General features: G+C 42.2%; 1 protein-coding gene across 1 annotated transcript; it reads left to right on the top strand.

The window, feature by feature from the left end:
• Nucleotides 1-1,507: 1,507 nt before the first annotated feature.
• LOC103811167 (chromosome unknown open reading frame, human C17orf85) lies at nt 1,508-14,785 on the top strand (the record flags this gene model as incomplete). The annotated part of the gene is made up of 12 exons (XM_009084120.1): nt 1,508-1,573; nt 2,327-2,432; nt 3,359-3,484; nt 5,983-6,111; nt 7,458-7,531; nt 8,430-8,538; nt 9,896-9,995; nt 10,401-10,507; nt 11,596-11,881; nt 12,480-12,637; nt 13,490-13,654; nt 14,150-14,785. Coding segments are annotated over 12 exons (1,662 nt in total), but the record flags the coding sequence as incomplete, so codon positions are not given.
• Nucleotides 14,786-18,130: the final 3,345 nt, after the last annotated feature.

Genomic DNA, 18,130 nt, shown 5'->3' with positions numbered 1-18,130 from the left:
GTGTGAGGCGGCGGAGGTTGAGGGTGGTAGGAGTGGGGCACGGAGGGATTTGGGGGTGTCTGCCAGGGCGAGTGCCAAGGGGAAGCGTCAGGATGTGCGTGGAAATGGAAAAAAGGAGAGGACGGAGGATTTGGGGTGCAGAGTGTGAAGGGATCGCTGGACACAGGGAATATCTGAGCTGGGAGCAGCGCTGGCCGCGGGAGAGCTGAGCTGGGGGCACTGGGGGTACTGGGGGTGTGGGCTCTGAGCAGGGTTTGAGGGTTTCCTTTCTGTCTTCCCTTTTCCATTCTTGCTAATTGTTTCCTTTCAAGTTTTAGTAGGATTAGGTTTAATAACTAAAACTGGGTCAGCGTTCTCCTGAAATCCTAAGTAGTCTCCTGCTCTCGAAACTTGTGTGGAAATTACTTCGGAAACTAATCTTTAATTAGCTGCTCGACCAATGTGCCTGAGCTTCTACCTAGCATGGCCCAAGAGACAGCACCCTGCTGTACTTCCTTGTGCTCCATGAGTCAACTTCAGACAGTGGAGGTTTTCAGCTTTAAAAAATGTTTATTTTGCTTTTCTTTTTCTAGTGACTCTAAATATTGGCAGCTTTAGACAAACTGTGATGCTGTTACTAAGAAAAGTGGTTGGACCATGTGTTCTTTTGTATTTCTAAACTGAGCCTCACCTACTTCTAGAAAAACCCTTTAGCCAAAATAATTATCGCAGCACAAGTGTAAAGAGCACATTCCCTCCTAAAGAGAGCAAGAAGTGTTCTTCCAGCTCCAAACTTTTGCCAGGTGATGGTCCTGAGGATGCCAGAATGGAGAGATGCCATTTTTACACGTGGAAACAATGGAAGAGAGTGAATTGGGTTGTTGGTTCAGGGTCTGCATGGTTTACTGCATTTCTGAATTTGGCAGCCCTGACTGGTTGATGGAAATGAAACTTGTCATTTTTTCCCCATCATTGTCCATTTTTGCCCTTTCTCAGGAGGTTTGTATCAAAACAGTAATGTTTCACCTTGGTATTTGCAAGTTGGGTTTGACATAATGATAGGAATACAAAGTTCCTTGTTTAATTGTTGGCTATGGCTTGGTGTCTGACTTTTTGAGACTAAAAGCTGCAGACAGACCCTTCAGGAGTCAGGTATCACTGCTTAATCTGTCCATGTTTTACAAGGAAATTATACTCAAAACCAAAATTGTGGAAGTCTTACTTAGGAAAGATATTTGATAACTTCCCCTGTATGGTTGATAGAAAGTAAAATGCTTAGCAGCAGCTGACATAGAAACTGAATTTTGTTACAAGAAAGAATCCTCACAGTAAAGGAAGTTCAGTTCATGTGCTTTTACTTTCACTGACATCAGAGAAGTCTTTTGCTTGTGTGCCTGTCTCTCTAGGGATGTGGCTTGGATCCAGGAAAAGAGGATATATTTCTGGTAGAAATGGCCAGTTATTTTTTCAGTGTAACAAGTGCTTTCAGTGTTCATTGAGATTTCATCCCCACTTTGCTTTGTTTCAGGACACCAGCAGGAGGTACGAAAACAAAGCTGGAAGTTTCATCACTGGAATAGATGTAACCTCTAAGGTAATTTTATAACAACGTATTCTCATCGTTGCTGCTGGAGAGGAGGAACCATTTCATTCCTTTCCTCCCCAACATGCACAGAGGCTTAGCCTTATGCTCACAAAGCTGGCATGAATCACAGTTTGTGTTCCAAATTTGACTTTGGTTACTAAGATCCAAAACCCTATAATGCTTCCTAATAAATTCTATAGAACAAGGAGCTTCTCAGTCAGTTTCCAAAAGTGCACAAGATCCACACAGGCTGTTGCTCATAAGCTCCTTAAAGGGAGCCTGAGCTGCCAGTCTGAGATCTCTACAGTGTAAAATTCCTGCTCAGAGAGACAACTTTACATTTTTGTATATATTTAAAAAACAGATAGAGAAAAATCTCTATAACCTTAAAAGATGCTCATTTTAAAAGAGCTTTTTTTTTTGAGCTCTTTGATGTCTGTTTGGAAGTAGATGTCCCATCATTACATGTTCCACCCCTAAAAGGGCTGTTCCATCATAGAGTCAGAGTGTTGTCCAAGATACCTTGTTTTCTGTGCATCTTCATTCCCCCTGTGTTGCTGGACCTACATTAAAACCATTCAGTGGCAGAGAAATGTTTTGGTGAATTATTTCTACATTCTGAAACTCGCAGGTCTCTTCACAATTAACAGAATTACTCATGCAGGTTGTTGCTAGATTTGTTGGTGGTGGATTTGAAGTATCTAGTTTTGTTGAGAAGCTGCTGTGGTTCCTGTTTTGACTGCATTGTTTTGCATTTTGCAGGAAGCTATTGAGAAGAAAGAACAAAGAGCCAAACGCTTTCATTTTCGAGCTGAAGTGAATCTTGCCCAGAGGAATGTGGCGCTGGATCGGGACATGATGAAGAAAGGTACGAGTTCATCCAACAGTCAAGGAGAAAAGATGTCTTTGTTTACTTCCTCACGGTTTCTTTACTTGGTTTATCCTGTATTTCCTGCATTTCCAGAGGTTTTCCCAGATCATTGCCAAAAGAAATCACTATGAGTTTTTTCCACCTTTTTATTTTCATGTCGTTATTTTTGTACCTAGTTGAGAGTTATCAGTTCACTCCTTGTTTTACCAACCCTAGAAAGAAGACACCATTTTTTGTGTGCCTTATTTACTGTTTGGCAACAGCACTTAGTCCCTGGATCAGTGCTGCTTTAAGAATCTTGGAATTCTTTGCAGGACCAGCCCTGGAGCTGTGTCTGAGGACACGTGGAGGTCTCTTTGTCCTGTGCACAGGCAGATCAGTCTCTGTGCTGTGCACACACTGAAGCTGCACTGATGGCAAGCTGGGCTTGGTGAAAGAGAATATAAGCAGATCAGCCAGGAGATGTGTGCACAACAGATTGGTGATTTGGCACCCAGTTAGTTCTCAAAGGTTTTTTTTTCCAACTGGCAGCTTGGAGCCCTGAGCTGTGGACTGTAACAACTCTCCATCAGGTGATACAGGTGGGAGTGCTTTGTGCATGGCCTCGTTGGTATTCTGGCTGGTTAGTACTCAATGTTAGCACTTTGGCAGTTAAATAAATAAGAGAAAGAAGTGTTTCTCAGGCAGTGTGATTGCTGTGCCATCCCTCATCTGCCAGTGCCTGCAATATAACCTCTTTTAATTCTCAGTTTACCAGTTTTGCATTGTGGAAGAATAACTCAAGTTATGGTGTGTAGAATGGTGTACATCATACTTCAATTAGCTTCCCTTTGGCTCCTTTAAAATGTTTTGTCTATAAAACCATATGTTGCTAATATAAAAGCTTGGAATAAACCTAGTTTTGTGTCTCTTCTTCTTTATAGCAATTCCTAAAGTGAGACTAGACACGATTTACATCTGTGGAGTGGATGAGATGAGCACACAGGACATCTTTGCCTATTTCAAAGAGTATCCTCCTGCTCATATCGAGTGGTTAGATGACACATCATGTAAGTACACGGAGTCTTTGTAATTCTTACTCTTTTTATAAAGTATTGGTCATGTCTCAGTGGCTTTCACAGTCACTGATCTTTGCCTGTCTCAGCCTTTCCCTGTCATCTGCCTTAGTCAAAAGAGATTTGGAAGGAAAGAATTAATAACATGATGATAAACCAAACCCACTCTCTGATTATTTATTATAGGAAAGAGACAGCATAGAATAATTGGCAGCTCTCTAAGTGGAAAAAGAGAAAGGTCTAAAATTAGGTGCTGCTTACACCTTGACATAAATAGCATATCTGAGAGAAGGTGATTGAGCTGTGCAGTTGGGCAGGTTGGAATGGGTTTGTGCTGCGAAGGAGGAGACTTGTTGCCATATTAGTTCAGTGAATGCTCAAGGAGGAATCAGTGGGTGGAAGGAGGTGGCAGCTGAATGTGATTTACATAGATAGGAAGAGGAATGTAAGTTCCTTGCTCATTGCAGAGGCTGTTTTGGGGAGTGATCTGCAGTGAGATTCCCAGCAAGATAAGAGGTTCACAGCTGTGCTTATCTTCACTGGTACTGAAGGCTGCAGAAGGGCTGTTGGCTACAGCTGGGTGTTGGATTATGGAACTGGAAAGCTCTGATAGTGTCATGTGGCTGAAAATCCTGTAACTGAAATCACATAAAAAGAAACAAGAGCCAGTGCAGGTTTTCCAATTGGATTACTGGAAACTGTTTTATTGACAAGCATGGCTAAGATCTGAGACTTAGTAGTGTGGTTCCCGGGAATGTCCCCAAAGGAATTATGTTTCCAGTGCAATACTACTCCCTGACAGGAGGTTGGAGTCAGGTGGGGGTTGGTCTCTTCTCCCAGGCACGCAGCAGCAGGCCAAGAGGGCACACTCAAGCGCTGCCAGGGGAGGGTTAGGTTGGCTATTAGGAAGAGATTTTTTGTGGAGAGAGTGATCAGACATTGGAATGTGCTGCTCAGGGAGGTGGTGGATTCAGCATCCCTGGGGTTTTGAAGATGAGACTGGATGTGGCACTTAGTGCCATGGTCTAGTGACCATGGTAGGGTTGGACTTGATCTTGGAGGTTTTTTCCAACCCAGCTGATTCTGTGATTCTATGGTAAGATATTTTACAAAATACTGGTAACCTTGAAGTCTGTGTGTGACAGCTTGATGTGCTGAAACCCAATGAGCCTTGAGTGGACAACTGCAGTGAAGAGCTGCTGGGTGAACCTGTGGGGATGAGCTAGGAGATGCACAGCTTAACGCTGCATCTCACACTGCGTTTCTGAGACTTTGTTTCCCTTCTCTTAAGTGTTACATGATAAAATTTAGCATGGAACCAGAGTGAACTTGCAGTGCAAAAATGTAGCGTCAGAGTTGTAACAATACTTTACCCAGTTGCAACACATCATTTTTTTAGTGATAGATGGTCATGCTGTGTCTGAAACACCAACTACACTCGGTGAAAATAGCAAGAAAAAGCTTTGTCTTTTCAGCATGGCAAAACCTTTAATGTTCCCAACTGAGTTACATCTCAAGGTGACTTAGTGTAAAGGTAAATTTACACAGTGTTCTGTGTTTCCAACTGATGAATGTGAAATGTTAAAGGCTTTGAAAATTTGGAGATGGGAAGAGGAGGCAGGCATTAAAAAAATGAAAAGTTATTAACCACTCATGGAAGTTAGGATCTGAGTGTTCTTCACCTTGTAAATCTTGTCTGTTTGAGTAATTTACGAGAGAATCCTTTATTTTGGGTCACTATAGTTTTCCTGCTGGCCGAATACATTCTGCTTAACAGCAGAGCAGTAAGTGACATTGCTGCTGTATTTGCACCAAATGCATCCATGCACAAAGCTTTTGTTCAAATCCTGTTTCTAAGCAGTTTTAGCTCTTTCAGTTTCAACGTCTATGAAATACTTGGCCTAATAAGTTGCATTTCAGTACCATCTGCTGATAGTCACAGCATGTACAAGGCATGCACTGAATCACTGTTAACCTGGTACATGATAATCTGTGCAAAGGGTTTCAGCAGTCTCTCCTATTTCCCCTATTTTCCTGCTTTTTGGAAAAGATTAACAGAATCCCACAGTAAAGTCCAAGGTTCTGTTAAACTGCCAAAGGGAAAACCATCAAGGCTTTGTCCTTCCCCCTTGCTGCTCCCTGAATCACATCTGTGTGGTAACACTTGTGCACACACTGACTCCAACTCAGTACCTGATTTGCTGTGCTCAGGAAGCCTCTGAGATCTGTGGTTGTGCATTTCAATGTCTTTGACTTTGATCAGTTGTTGTGTGTTTTGTAATATGCTGAAAGTTGTGTGTCCTCCAGCTCAAGTATGTTAAAGTATATGACTTTCCCTGTAAGAGTTGTTACATCCAGTGCCTTTTCTGTCATGTCACCATAGAAAAGCATTTCTGAACTTCTGCTAGGAATTTCCCTCCACTGAGGCAGAGACTGTCACTGCTTGATGGCACCAACTGCATTTTGGTTTTGTGTGTTTGTATCTGTCACAGGTAATGTGGTTTGGCTTGATGAAGTAACAGCAACACGAGCTCTAATAAATATGAGTTCCTTGCCTGATCAGGAGAAAACAAAGAGCAGAGAAAACAATGAAGAGAAGACAGCTGAAAAAAGCAAGAAAGGTAGATTGAGATGTGCATATCTAGACATCACCTTGTTCAACCAGTGAAACTTTAAACTTGTGCTGGGGTACTGCATAATCTAAATTACTGAAGGAGCTTCTATCATATAGTTTCAGGTAAATGTATTCTGCCACTTTAAAAAAGGCTTTCATCTTGGAAACCTTTTGAAGAAGCTGCTTCTTAAAAGGTGGGTTGGAGCTAGACCAAAAGCAGTTATTCAGTCGATACTGAACGTGTTAGATGCAAGGGCAAAGCCAGATCTGATATTTATAGTGGTACATGTTGCACAGAAATAATCTGTGTGATGGGTGTACAAAGGCAGAGAAAGGATGTTCCAAGTGTGGAAGAAGCAGGTGTGAGAAAATGTGCTATTTTTGAAATGCCACAGTTAATTCCTTCTTTTGATACCCACCACCCTCTCAGTGGATCCTTCACACCAACGTGACAGTGTGTCACTTCACCACTGTGTGTATCATCTCTAAATTTGGCCATTAGAGTTTTAAGAAAGAAGCACATTGAAAGGTTGGTTATAAAAGAGCAGTGAAAGTACATCATAATGTCATGATAAATCTGGTACCTCGATACCTTCAGTCTAAATTTATTTAACTTTTATGGGTGTCAGTTAAAAATCAGCCTGTTGCTACCTGAGCACTGTGGTGCTGTCAGGCTGGTGTGAGAGATTGCTCTGGTTCAAAGTGCTGTACCACATGGTGCAAAACAGAGACTTTGTGTTTATTAACTCTTCCATAGGTTTTGCTTAAACATGCTAAATATGACCTAAATGCAATTAGCCAATCTCTGTGCAAGCATCTTGCAGCTTGAGTAGTTCTGGGAGCACAGACTCTTCTGTTAGTTATTTCACTTCAAGATTAAGTCACTAAGGGGTTCTTTTTTCCCTTTCTATTTCTCTCTCTCTCAGAAACCTTTAAGCTTTTGATTAATAGCTTGTTTTGCACCGTTGGTATTGGATACTTGTAGGTACTTGTGGCCTTTTAAAGGGAGACTGAGGGAAATAGGCTTTTATGTGCCTTTTAGCATCTTGGCCTTGCTGATCTCTGCCATGCCCTGAATTGCTGTGCATTTCATTTGCTTTCAAAGAATTAAATGAACAATCCTCATGTGTTGCTGCAGGCAGTTACCTGCCATGGGGCTCTCTAGTTAACTGTGTTCTGTGCTCATGTCTGCTTCACATTCCTGTAGGCATTTACTGCTTTGATTATTCTCTAGGCTGCACAAAAGGAAGGAAAACACCTTCAGGTTGATTTCAGAGAATGTAAGTGATCATAATCAGGTGTGACTGGCACTAAAATGGAGTTTGTTTTTTTTCCCCCAATTATTTTTCTTAGAAAAACAGGAGTCAAGTTCTGATGATGAGACAGAAGAAGGTGAGGTTGAGGATGACAATCCAAGTGACGTGGAGGTCAGTACAGAAGGGATGTGAAAAGGCTTTTGTGGCAGTTTTGCTCTGACTGGTGTAAAGTTTTCACAGCATTCTAGGTTTAACCATATACATTGGCAATTCACAATTTAACTATCAGAGTAAGTCAGATGGAGAGTGAGAGGAAGTGCAGGTGGGATCTTGGTGTTAAGACCTATGTAAGAGTGTTCTGTGCAAGTAGATTTTGGAGTGATGGGGCACCAGCATGTAAGAGTGAGCCTGGCTACTCTTTTCTGCTGAGAGGAGGCAATGAGAGAACAGTAATGGAAGGCAATGACCTTTCAGCAGTGAGGGCAGTGCTTAAAGAGACAAATGGGATTTAGGTTGCCCATAGATCTGTGGGAATCAGCATACACATTGATGTGCTCTGAGTAATTTAATCTTCACTGGCTGAGTGTATAATAGGTGTGATTAGTGTTTTCTTTAGGAATGGCTCAGTGACACTCCTACATCATGGAAGTCTGAATTTTAGTCTCTATAAAATGAAAAAGCCTTTTAACCATTGTATGAGAGCATGAGGACCTCTTAGTAAAGCCATTTAGATATGAAATGAGCAGGAAAAAAAAAAGGAATTTTTCTGTGTCCAAGTTGTGCTCTTTATTTTCTGCATTTCAGTCACTAATACAGTGTCATTTGGCAGTGACTGGATTTAATAATCTGAGATAATGTTCTAAAGTAAGAGAAGGAAATACTTTACATCTTCAGGGCAAAGTAGTTTAAAATATCACGTTAGTTTGTCAAGAAAAGAGCAGAATTCATTTGAACTTAATATGAAGAGTAACTTTCATGATAATCAGTTGATTGCTTCTCTGCAAGCAATCCAGTTTAGTTCACCAGTAATGCTATTTTTGAGTCCAAAATGCCTCTTTTGCCCCCAAAGTTGGATGCTCTCTCCCAAGTAGAAGAGGATTCTCTCCTGCGCAATGACCTTCGCCCTGCCAATAAACTGGCTAAAGGAAACAAGCTCTTCATGAGATTTGCTACTAAAGGTAAACAACCAACTCAGCAAGCACAGTGAATTAATTGCTGCTGGTAGTGGTTTTTTTTTTGCCTAATTAATGACTCAGTACCTACGTCTTACTTGGAAAATGGTTTGTTTTTTGCTGATCATTAGCTGTTAAGATTTTTCAATGAATCCATATTTAATATGTGAATTAAATCCAGATCAAGTTGTATGAAAATTATTGTATGTGGAAATTGTATCTTGAGCTCAGGACATTCTTCCCAATGCCATGGAGTAGGCTTTATGATGCCCTTTTCCACAGAGGTAAAATTCACATAGAATCAACCAGGTTGGAAAAGACCTCCAAGATCATCAAGTCCAACCCTACTGTGGTTACCAGACCATGGCACTAAGTGCCACATCCAGTCTCAGCTTGAAAACCTCCAGGGATGGTGAATCCACCACCTCCCTGGGCAGCACATTCCAGTGCCTGAGCACTCTCTCCACAAAAAATCTCTTCCTAATAGCCAACCTAACCCTCCCCTGGCAGAGCTGAGTCTGTGCCCTCTTGTCCTGCTGCTGGTTGCCTGGGAGAAGAGACCAACCCCCACCTGACTCCAACCTCCTGTCAGGGAGTTGTAGAGGGTGAGAAGGTCTCCCCTGAGCCTCCTCTTCTCCAGGCTGAACACCCCCAGCTCCCTCAGCCTCTCCTCATGGCACTTGTGCTCCAGTCCCTTCACCAGCCTCACTGCTCTTCTCTGGACCTGCTCCAGCACCTCAATGTCCCTCCTGAACTGAGGGGCCCAGAACTGAGCACAGGGTTCAAGGTGTTGCCTCACCAGCGACAAGTCTGAGGGAGTAATCACCTCTCTGGTCCTGCTGATCACGTTGTTCCTGATCCAGGCCAGGATGCCATTGGCTTCTTGGCCACTTGAGCACACTGCTGGCTCATGTTCAGCTTCTTGTCTATCCTGTTTTATATCCATGGATATAATTTGAGATGACAATGAGGTATCAGTGGAAATTATTGCTAAATGCAGTTGAGATATTAAGTGATATTTATGAACAAAATGAAAATCTATCCCTAAAGAAAAGAAAGGTGATGAGTAAGGTGAGTAGAGCCTCCAGCAGGGAGAGTGGGAGGTAATGCTTTCTTAGGCTGATATTTAGAAACTCAGTGTCCCTGGAGTTAAGTTTCTAGACACAAAGTAAACTGTGGTGGCAGGAGAAATTCCAGAGGTATCAGCAAAATTGTATCCTTCGTGGAGGAGGGTGAAGTAATGCTGATTTGCAAGACAGCCTTACTTTCACTCTGTGTGTGTTTGGCTGGTTATTTATTTCATGCTGTGCTGTGAGATACATTCTAAGAGGGAAAAATTCCTATAATCTATGGTTTTTTTCAGATGACAAAAAGGAACTAGGAGCTGCCAGGAGAAGCCAGTATTACATGAAATATGGAAATCCGAATTATGGAGGCATGAAGGGAATTCTCAGCAATTCTTGGTGAGTGTTGGACAGAGGAACTGGAACATTAATTGGACAGGATAACTTGAAACAGATTTGTTCTGGGGGGATGTCCTGTGCAGGGCCAGGAGCTGGACTAGATGATACTCAAGGGTCCCCTTCCATTGATTATTCTGTGATTTTAATTTATTGATTTTTATTCTAATCAGATTATGTAGATACTTCTTATGTGTAACTAATGGTTTGCAATGCGAATTTAGGAGGGGAGCAAAGAATGTTTATATTCCAAACTGAATATATATATTCAGAACAGATCTGTGACATAAACAGTGTGTCTGCTGTTAAAGTAGGTGATAATTGCCTGTGTTTAACGCAGGACTCATTATGGCTCAGTCATTATGCCCTTTCTGTGCCAGGAATGTCACTGTTTTCATGGTGTTGTAGGAAGAGAAGATACCATTCCCGGCGCATCCATCGGGATGTGATAAAGAAAAGGACTCTGATTGGGGACGATGTTGGCTTGACTCCTCCCTACAAACATCGGCACTCAGGTAGCTGATGGCACAGCTCCAGCACCCACTCCAGCACCTCAATATCCCTCCTGAGCTGAGGGGCCCAGAACTGCACACAGGATTCAAGGTGTGGCCTCACCAGCACCGAGTCCAGGGGCAGAATCTTTTCCCTGGTCCTGTTGACCACACTGTTCCTGATCCAGCCCACGATGCCATTGGCCTTATTGGCCACCTGAGCACACTGCTGGCTCCTGGTCAGCCTTCTATCTATCCAAACTCCACTTTCCTTTCTCCTGGTGCTCTCCAGTCACTTTGTCCCAGCCTGCAGCGCTGCATGGGATTGGTATGGCCAAAGTTCAGGACCAGTGCTTGGCCTTATTAAACCTCATCCCACTGGACTCAGCCCATCTCTCCAGCCTATCCAGGTCCCTGTGCAGAGCCCTCCTGCCTTCAGCAGATCGACACTCCCCTCCAACTTTGTGTAGCCTTTCTCCTGGTGCTCTCCAGTCACTTTGTCCCAGCCTGCAGCGCTGCATGGGATTGGTATGGCCAAAGTTCAGGACCAGTGCTTGGCCTTATTAAACCTCATCCCACTGGACTCAGCCCATCTCTCCAGCCTATCCAGGTCCCTGTGCAGAGCCCTCCTGCCTTCAGCAGATCGACACTCCCCTCCAACTTTGTGTAGTCTGCATCTTCTTACTAATGTTTGTGTTCTCTTTGGCATTAGTGCCTGCAGGTTTTGAAGGGATTATTGCAGAGCCAGCAGTTGGCATGTTAAGCTCTGCAGGATCATAGGAATTGTTGTGCCTAATTTAGGAAGTAAGAGCTGCACCTTCTGCAAAAGGAAGTTATACTTTGTGTTCTATCCAGCTTTATATTGGGCAGGTCTCTGAGGTAGTGAACACCATGGGAATTTTGGTCCTGTATCAGTTTTCTCCCACTTAGGCTCTTCTATAATATCAATTCCACTTAGAATATTTGGCAAAATATTCACTCTCTAACCTCAGAGAACTACAAAGCCTCATTTGTGAGGGATCATTAACAGTGCTTTGGTTTTGTCTTGGTTGTAAAGTACTTTATAGGGATGATAAAATTCAGTGGATCAGAATGAGTTTGTTTTGCTACAGGCTTAGTGAATGTTCCCGAAGAGCCTATTGAGGAGGAAGAAGAGGAGGAGGAGGATCAGGATATGGATGAAGATGACAGAGTTGTGGTGGAGTACCGTGATGAGCTCCAAGCCTTCAAGCAGTGCCGTGAGCGCAGCGCGGCGCGACGGTCGAGTGCCAGCGCTTCTGATTCCGATGAGATGGACTATGATCTGGAACTGAAAATGATATCCACACCCTCTCCCAAAAAGAGCATGAAAATGACCATGTATGCAGATGAGGTGGAATCACAACTGAAAAATATCAGGTAAAAGTTTCTTCATTTTCAGAAGTATCAGTGAAAAGACATTGCAGGTCTGAATTAGTGACAGGGCTGTCAAAGCCTGATGACAGTGTTGAAGCTGCTTTTTCAATCCTTGTAGTAGATATTTTAAGAAGAAATACAGAAAACAAGTTTTTAATATGATTAACATTTTAAGCATAGCTTCCTGTGCAGATCTCTGTAACTTTGCTTATTGATGGAACAAAGCTTGAAGCAGAATCAATAGAAATTTATGCCAACAAGCACAATTAACTTCTTTAGTGCTGTGATTATACTTCATTGTAATGTCAAGTCTTTGAACAATTTTGTGGCTTATCTGCTCTGAATTTTGACCCAGAGGCACAGCCTTAAGGAGACCAACTCAATACCTGCCTTGAAATATAGTGAGGTATTCATGGAATCAGTGCTAAACTTGGAATTATTACTGAAACATGTGCTCTTCCAAGCAGTGTTTGTACCTCTGTTTCTCAGCAGAGCCATCCTGATGATAATGTTTTCAATGATGTGACTTTACATACAAGACTTAAGAGCTGTACTAGATTTCATTTCATTCAAGGGACATTAAATCTCTTCCTTGTTTTAGGAATTCCATGAGAGCTGATAGCATAGCAACCAGTAACATCAAAAACAGGATTGGCAGCAAAGGATCCTTGGAGAAAGTTGCAGATGTCAGACTACTGCTAGAAGAGAAACGTCAGAGTAGCACTGGGCCACGGCAGCCAAACAGCACTGTGAAATCAGGTACTGTTCCACTCTTCCTGTGCAGCATTGTGACTTGATACTAAAATGATACATTCATTCCACATCTGTGCTCCACTGCAAATGGCAAACTACATTCATGCAGTTTTTTCTCACTAAGAGATCAAGTTGGGAATTGCTTTGGGGAAAAATGAAGCATGTTTTAGTGAAAGCTTATTTAGTGATGGTTAGTTTTTATCCATTTTCTTTGCCTGTGTCTATTTCCCCCCACTTTGTCCTTTTAGTTTTGTTCAGTCCTTGGGGCAGAGATTCTGTATGACTGAGGAACACAGCACTTAGGGAAGCTCCTGCACAAAATGAAATGTGAAACACTACCTACTTATATGAAAGAACATGTATTACTTGGATGTTTTTTTGCAGTTGGCAGGGTTTATTTCTGAGCTTAATTGTCTGGTTTTTTAACTCAGGTTTGTATAATTTCAGCTACTTCTGACATACGTAATATTCAGAGCATTATCTGAGTGAAAGATACTCTTTTGTGTAAATGTAATATTGAAGTTACCTTAGTGTATTTTACCCTTCCTGTGTGTTTTGGGACTCTGACAAGTTGATACATAGTTCCATAACTGCCTTCATATTTTTCTTTGAACCCCCTTTAACAGAGCACAACCTGAAAACACTAAATGTCAAATTTATTGCCAAAAATGAAATGAAATCTGGAGAAATTGTACTGCAGACATTGCCAGGGCTGAAATCTGAGTATGAAAGACTTAAAAGAGAAGACTACAGAAAAGCTAATAGAGAATCTGTCTAGTTTCAAGTTGTACAAATAGTGAACAACCATAAAATGAGCAGAGGTAAATGGAACATGATGTTTGTAATTTTACTCCCCAGATGTGCGGCAGAGACTGGGCAAAAGGCCTCACTCTCCAGAGACCAAACCTCCAAGCAGCACCTCTGCTCCTCGTCGAGAGCCAATCTCAGATGTGCACAGCAGGTTAGGAATCCCCAAACAGGATGTGAAAGGTCTCTACTCTGACACCAGAGAGAAGAAATCAGGTGAGTTCTGGGGAGAAAATGTAATACTGCGATTCCTTTGAATTTGGAGTGTAAGAGGAATTTCAACAGGGGGTCATGAAGGAGATTCAGTAGAGTGAAAATCAAGATAAATTAGCGACTGTTTGTTCAGAGCTTTGAAATCTAAATGTATTTAGGTAGGATCTGGGAGTTATGAGCAGTATTTTGTATAGGTGTGCTGTAAAGTTGAGGGCTTTAAAACTCAGGTCAAAACAGGGCACTAAAACAAGTGTAATGGATGCAGTGGCACTTCAGAGCTCTGTGTAGAACTCTCTGCAAATGGGTAACAGTGAACAAGACTCTGAGACTCCCCTAGTTTAATTTCAGCTACTGCTTCAAAGCATAACCAGTTCCATGCCAAACATTAAGGTGGGAGGAGTATGAGGGGTTTGAAGTGAATTTCAGACTTGGTTCCTTGACTACTTCAGAATTCCTTAGTCCTGTCTGGTTGCTAAGAATGGTTTGTTTTTTTGTTAGGTAATTTATGGACCCGGTTAGGGTCTGCTCCGAAGACACAAGAAAAGACTTCAGATAAACCTGAAAACTCTGTGGCCTCTCCAGAGGAAGATGATTCAGAGCTGCAGAGGGTTTGGGGTGCTCTCATTAAGGAAAAAGAACAGTCTCGGCAGAAAAAGAGTCGGTTGGATAATTTGCCATCCCTACAGATTGAGATCAGCCGAGAAAGCAGTTCTGGCTCAGACTCTGAATCTTGATGGGTTTTACAACCTGATCCTCAAGATTGTGACTCTGCAGTGTGGCAAGACTTCTTTGCCCTAAAGCTGGACACTGGCAAAGACTCTGCAGTGAAGGTTCCAGAAGTGTCTCTGTTCCTTTTCTACAACAAGAGATGCATAAACCACTTGAAACCTAAAGCAATCACGTTTGTCCAAGTCTGTGGTTGGCCCTGTGTTATGTAGGGCATTGTCCTATATGTTTGTTACAGCAAGCCTGTAGTTAGTTCTAGCAAAACACTTTCCCCTGAGCTTTGAACTTAAAAGAAGAGGCAGAAATGCTCTGTATTTTTAAGGAGACCTTATTGTTCTTAATATTTTTATCATGGAGGCTTTTAACAAAAATGTTTTACACACTTCATCCAAAGAACAGAGCATTTCATGACTGACATCATTGCCTTGCCCTTCTGGCTCTTACCAGCACCTTTCCTTTCCTCTTGAAGTGGTAACAGTAATGCTTCCTGGGTGGGCAGCCAGCAAGGATAAAGCATGAAGGGACTACCACATTCCCTTTCTCCAAAATAACTGAATGTAAATCGTAAGCTAAACGTTTTAGTACAGTTAAATCCCACGTAGGATCCAAGTGGTATCACTGCTCTCAAGGAATTCTGCCCATTTATCTGTGGTGGTACCACATTCTGCTGTAGTAGGGATTGAGATGTTCAGGACTGCAATGTTGGATGTTTGAGAAGTGTGTGAATCCCAAGGGTTTATTCTTTTTTTGTTGTTGTTGTTACATGATGAGAAGTTACATTTCTTTTCATTTCACCTGGATTATGTTTGGAAGCAATTTAACAGCTGGAAATCATACATTTTGTATTTGTGGGAATCTTCCTGTTGGCCACGGTGAAAGCTCTAGTGGTGTTTCTCCTCTGTGCTGTTTATCTCTCTATATATAACTGAAAGAGAAAAGGAAAAACTATAGGATCACTGTCTCCTGTCGATATTTTTAAATGTTCTTCCTGCATAGTACATGTGGATGTGTGTGGACATGGTTGACTTGTTACATTCAGCTTTTTTACCTGCATTCCCTGCTTAGGTAGAAAAGGGTTTGATCCATGTGCAACTGCCATTTTCTAGTTGCCTGTGGCATTTATTGTGGTTGCCAGTAATTCTAAATGAGGAATAATGCAACACATCACATTCAGGTAAACAACAGGTAGCAAAACCATTGTCTGTTACATTTTGACAGTCTGGACATCTCTTCGCATTGTCCCTATTTCCTAGGGTCTGTCAGTCCAAAATGTCTATGAATTTCTCTTCCCCTTCCTGCTCTTTAACAAGCAAATGTTTTCTTTCCCCCTCCCCTGTTTTGTACTAAGTTGAAGTAGGTTTGAGGCTTCACAGAAGGAAGTTACCTGCAGCTTAACTTTTCTTACTGCTTTGTCATGTGTGAGAAGAGCAGCATGTAAAAAGAAAGGTAAAATAAATGAAAGGTACAGTGACTAGAAGGGCAATTTGGGGGCTGACCAGGCTTTAAGCCTTACTTTTTCCTTGTTTGTGGCACTCATCCTTGGTTTTATATTTAATTATTGACTCTATAAATGTCTCATAAAAGTACTGTTGAGAGTAACCAGCTGCAATGTCTGATTACTGTAACCACTCACTCTAACCTGTGCTTCCATTCATATCCCTCCCAAGAGGATCATACCCACACCATTCCCATTTCTCCAGGTCCTGATAAAATTTATTTAACCAGTGTCTTTGCCAGTAAACCTTTGTGTTGTGTTACTGCTTTGAATCCATTGTGACCTTTCCTTTTCCTGCAAGGAGATGGCAGACAGGAATCACACACCTGATGAAGAGAAGCTTCTGCCTCAGTGTGAATCCTTGCATGTCTTCAAGCTCAGGAACTGGTTGTGTCCTGCTGTTCCTGTTGCTGGTAACCACTGTGTTTCCATGTAAATATTCCTAACTTGAGCCTGGTGAAGGATAGACTAAATGGGAGTGGGAACAGAGAAACTTTCAACTGGTATAAAAGGTCTGAGCTGATGGATGTATGAAACCAAGAACAGCCATGTAGGCACAGGCCTGTGTTCGAGGAGGAGGCACCATTGGCACTGGTTCTGCCTTCCAGGTCATCATAAAGATGCCTTAAAATGCCTCCACACCTCTCAGGTCTGTTGTATTTATGGTTTGGAGGGTTATGTGTGTTAATGAGACCATGAGAGCAAGAAAAGTAGATGTTTACTGTTGAAGGGACCTACAGAGAGGGTATTTGTAACTGGGCTTTTGCCTGGATTTGCTTTGTGTTGATGTACAGTGAAGCCTTGAGAAGTGTTTGCTGGGATCAAGAATTCTTTCCACTTTTGTTCTTAGTTACCTGAACTGTTGGGATTTGATAATTAAAAATGAGCACTGAGTCTTCAGTAAATGCTTTTTCCTCAACATTTTAACTTCCATCTACTTAACCCAGAGATTGCAAAGAGAGTTTTGTTCTGTCTTCTCTTTGTGCTCAGATGTTTTACCCTTTGCTAACATGTTCCTCATTTTTCACTGAATTCCCAGATATTAATCACCTACAGGAATTTGATGCAGAAATAATGTCCTGATACTAAGATGCATCTTGTGTATTGTCCTAAAATGAGCTTACTTGGAGAATTGCAAGAAAAAAGAGAACTTCAGCTTTGGCTCTTGCTGGAGGATCTGTGTCTCAGAGGAAAAACTATCTGAATGTTAGGTGTTAGAGGAGAATACTAGTCCTTCTAGGAGGATTTTACTGTTTTAAAAAAGTGTATTTTTGGTCAATAGTTCTTCAGGCAGAACACGTGGTGAGACTGCAAAGTGAAGGTGAGTTTGTTCGTTGTCTTTTGGAGATTGGTTGATGGTTTAACAGGGAAAAAAAGGAAAGCAAACACCCCTTATTTTCAGCTCGAGATGACAAAACGTGATGATGCCGAGAAAAGGCTGAAAAAAAACTACCCCCAGACTTGCATCTCAGAGGTAGCAGGTATTTGTTTATTCAGCGCTAGGCACAAGGGGGATCGCTCCACCAAACTTGCGCAACCAGGGACAAAGACTCTTCACAGTTTATATACATTAAAGAACTCATGCATATTCATTATTTCCAGGAATAGGTGGTCATTATTACAATTAGTTCTTGGAAATCATTATCTCCTCCTTCATCTCCTCCCACTTGGCATTAGTCCCACGGTCTCTGGTGGTCGTCCAGGGGTCGTCGGGAGGAAGGCCGATGGTCTTCATCAGCTTGACCTTTGAGTTTGGCACATATTGCTAGGTCATGAGTCCAGCTGCATCTAGTTTTTCTTCCTTGTTTTACGCTACCTAAGCTAAAATAATGCCCTAAGTTCTACCCTTTTCATGCTTAATAAACTAAGACAATTCCTTATTAATCAACCTTTTTCTTCTTGTTTATTCAGGTGCTTTCTACCTGACTATCCCCTATCCTACTCTTTGCTTTGACTATTCGATTCTTGTTATCAGTGAAAAGAATGGAACTTTTATTTACAAACAGCTGTTCTGTTCTAAATAAAAGTGATCTGAAATCACTGTGACCTCTCCAGTGTGGCTGGCACACACACAATGCAGGGCAGGGCTGCCCGGGGGGGCGAGACGAGGGTCCCTGCCCGCTCCTAATGAACCCCCTTTGCACTTTGCCCCGCGCAGTGCCGATGCCCCAGGTTTGAGTTTAGGGATGGGGATGGGATCCCATGGCTTCGCTCCCTCCCTGCCGCGTGGGAGGAAATGGAGCCGCGGCCACCCCCCG

The sequence above is a fragment of the Acanthisitta chloris genome, unplaced genomic scaffold (assembly GCF_000695815.1).
Source record: "Acanthisitta chloris isolate BGI_N310 unplaced genomic scaffold, ASM69581v1 scaffold32651, whole genome shotgun sequence".
NCBI classification, from domain to species: Eukaryota; Metazoa; Chordata; class Aves; order Passeriformes; family Acanthisittidae; genus Acanthisitta; species Acanthisitta chloris.
The sequence above is the reverse complement of the archived record's forward strand: the minus strand, read 5'-3'. Positions and strand labels throughout refer to the sequence as shown.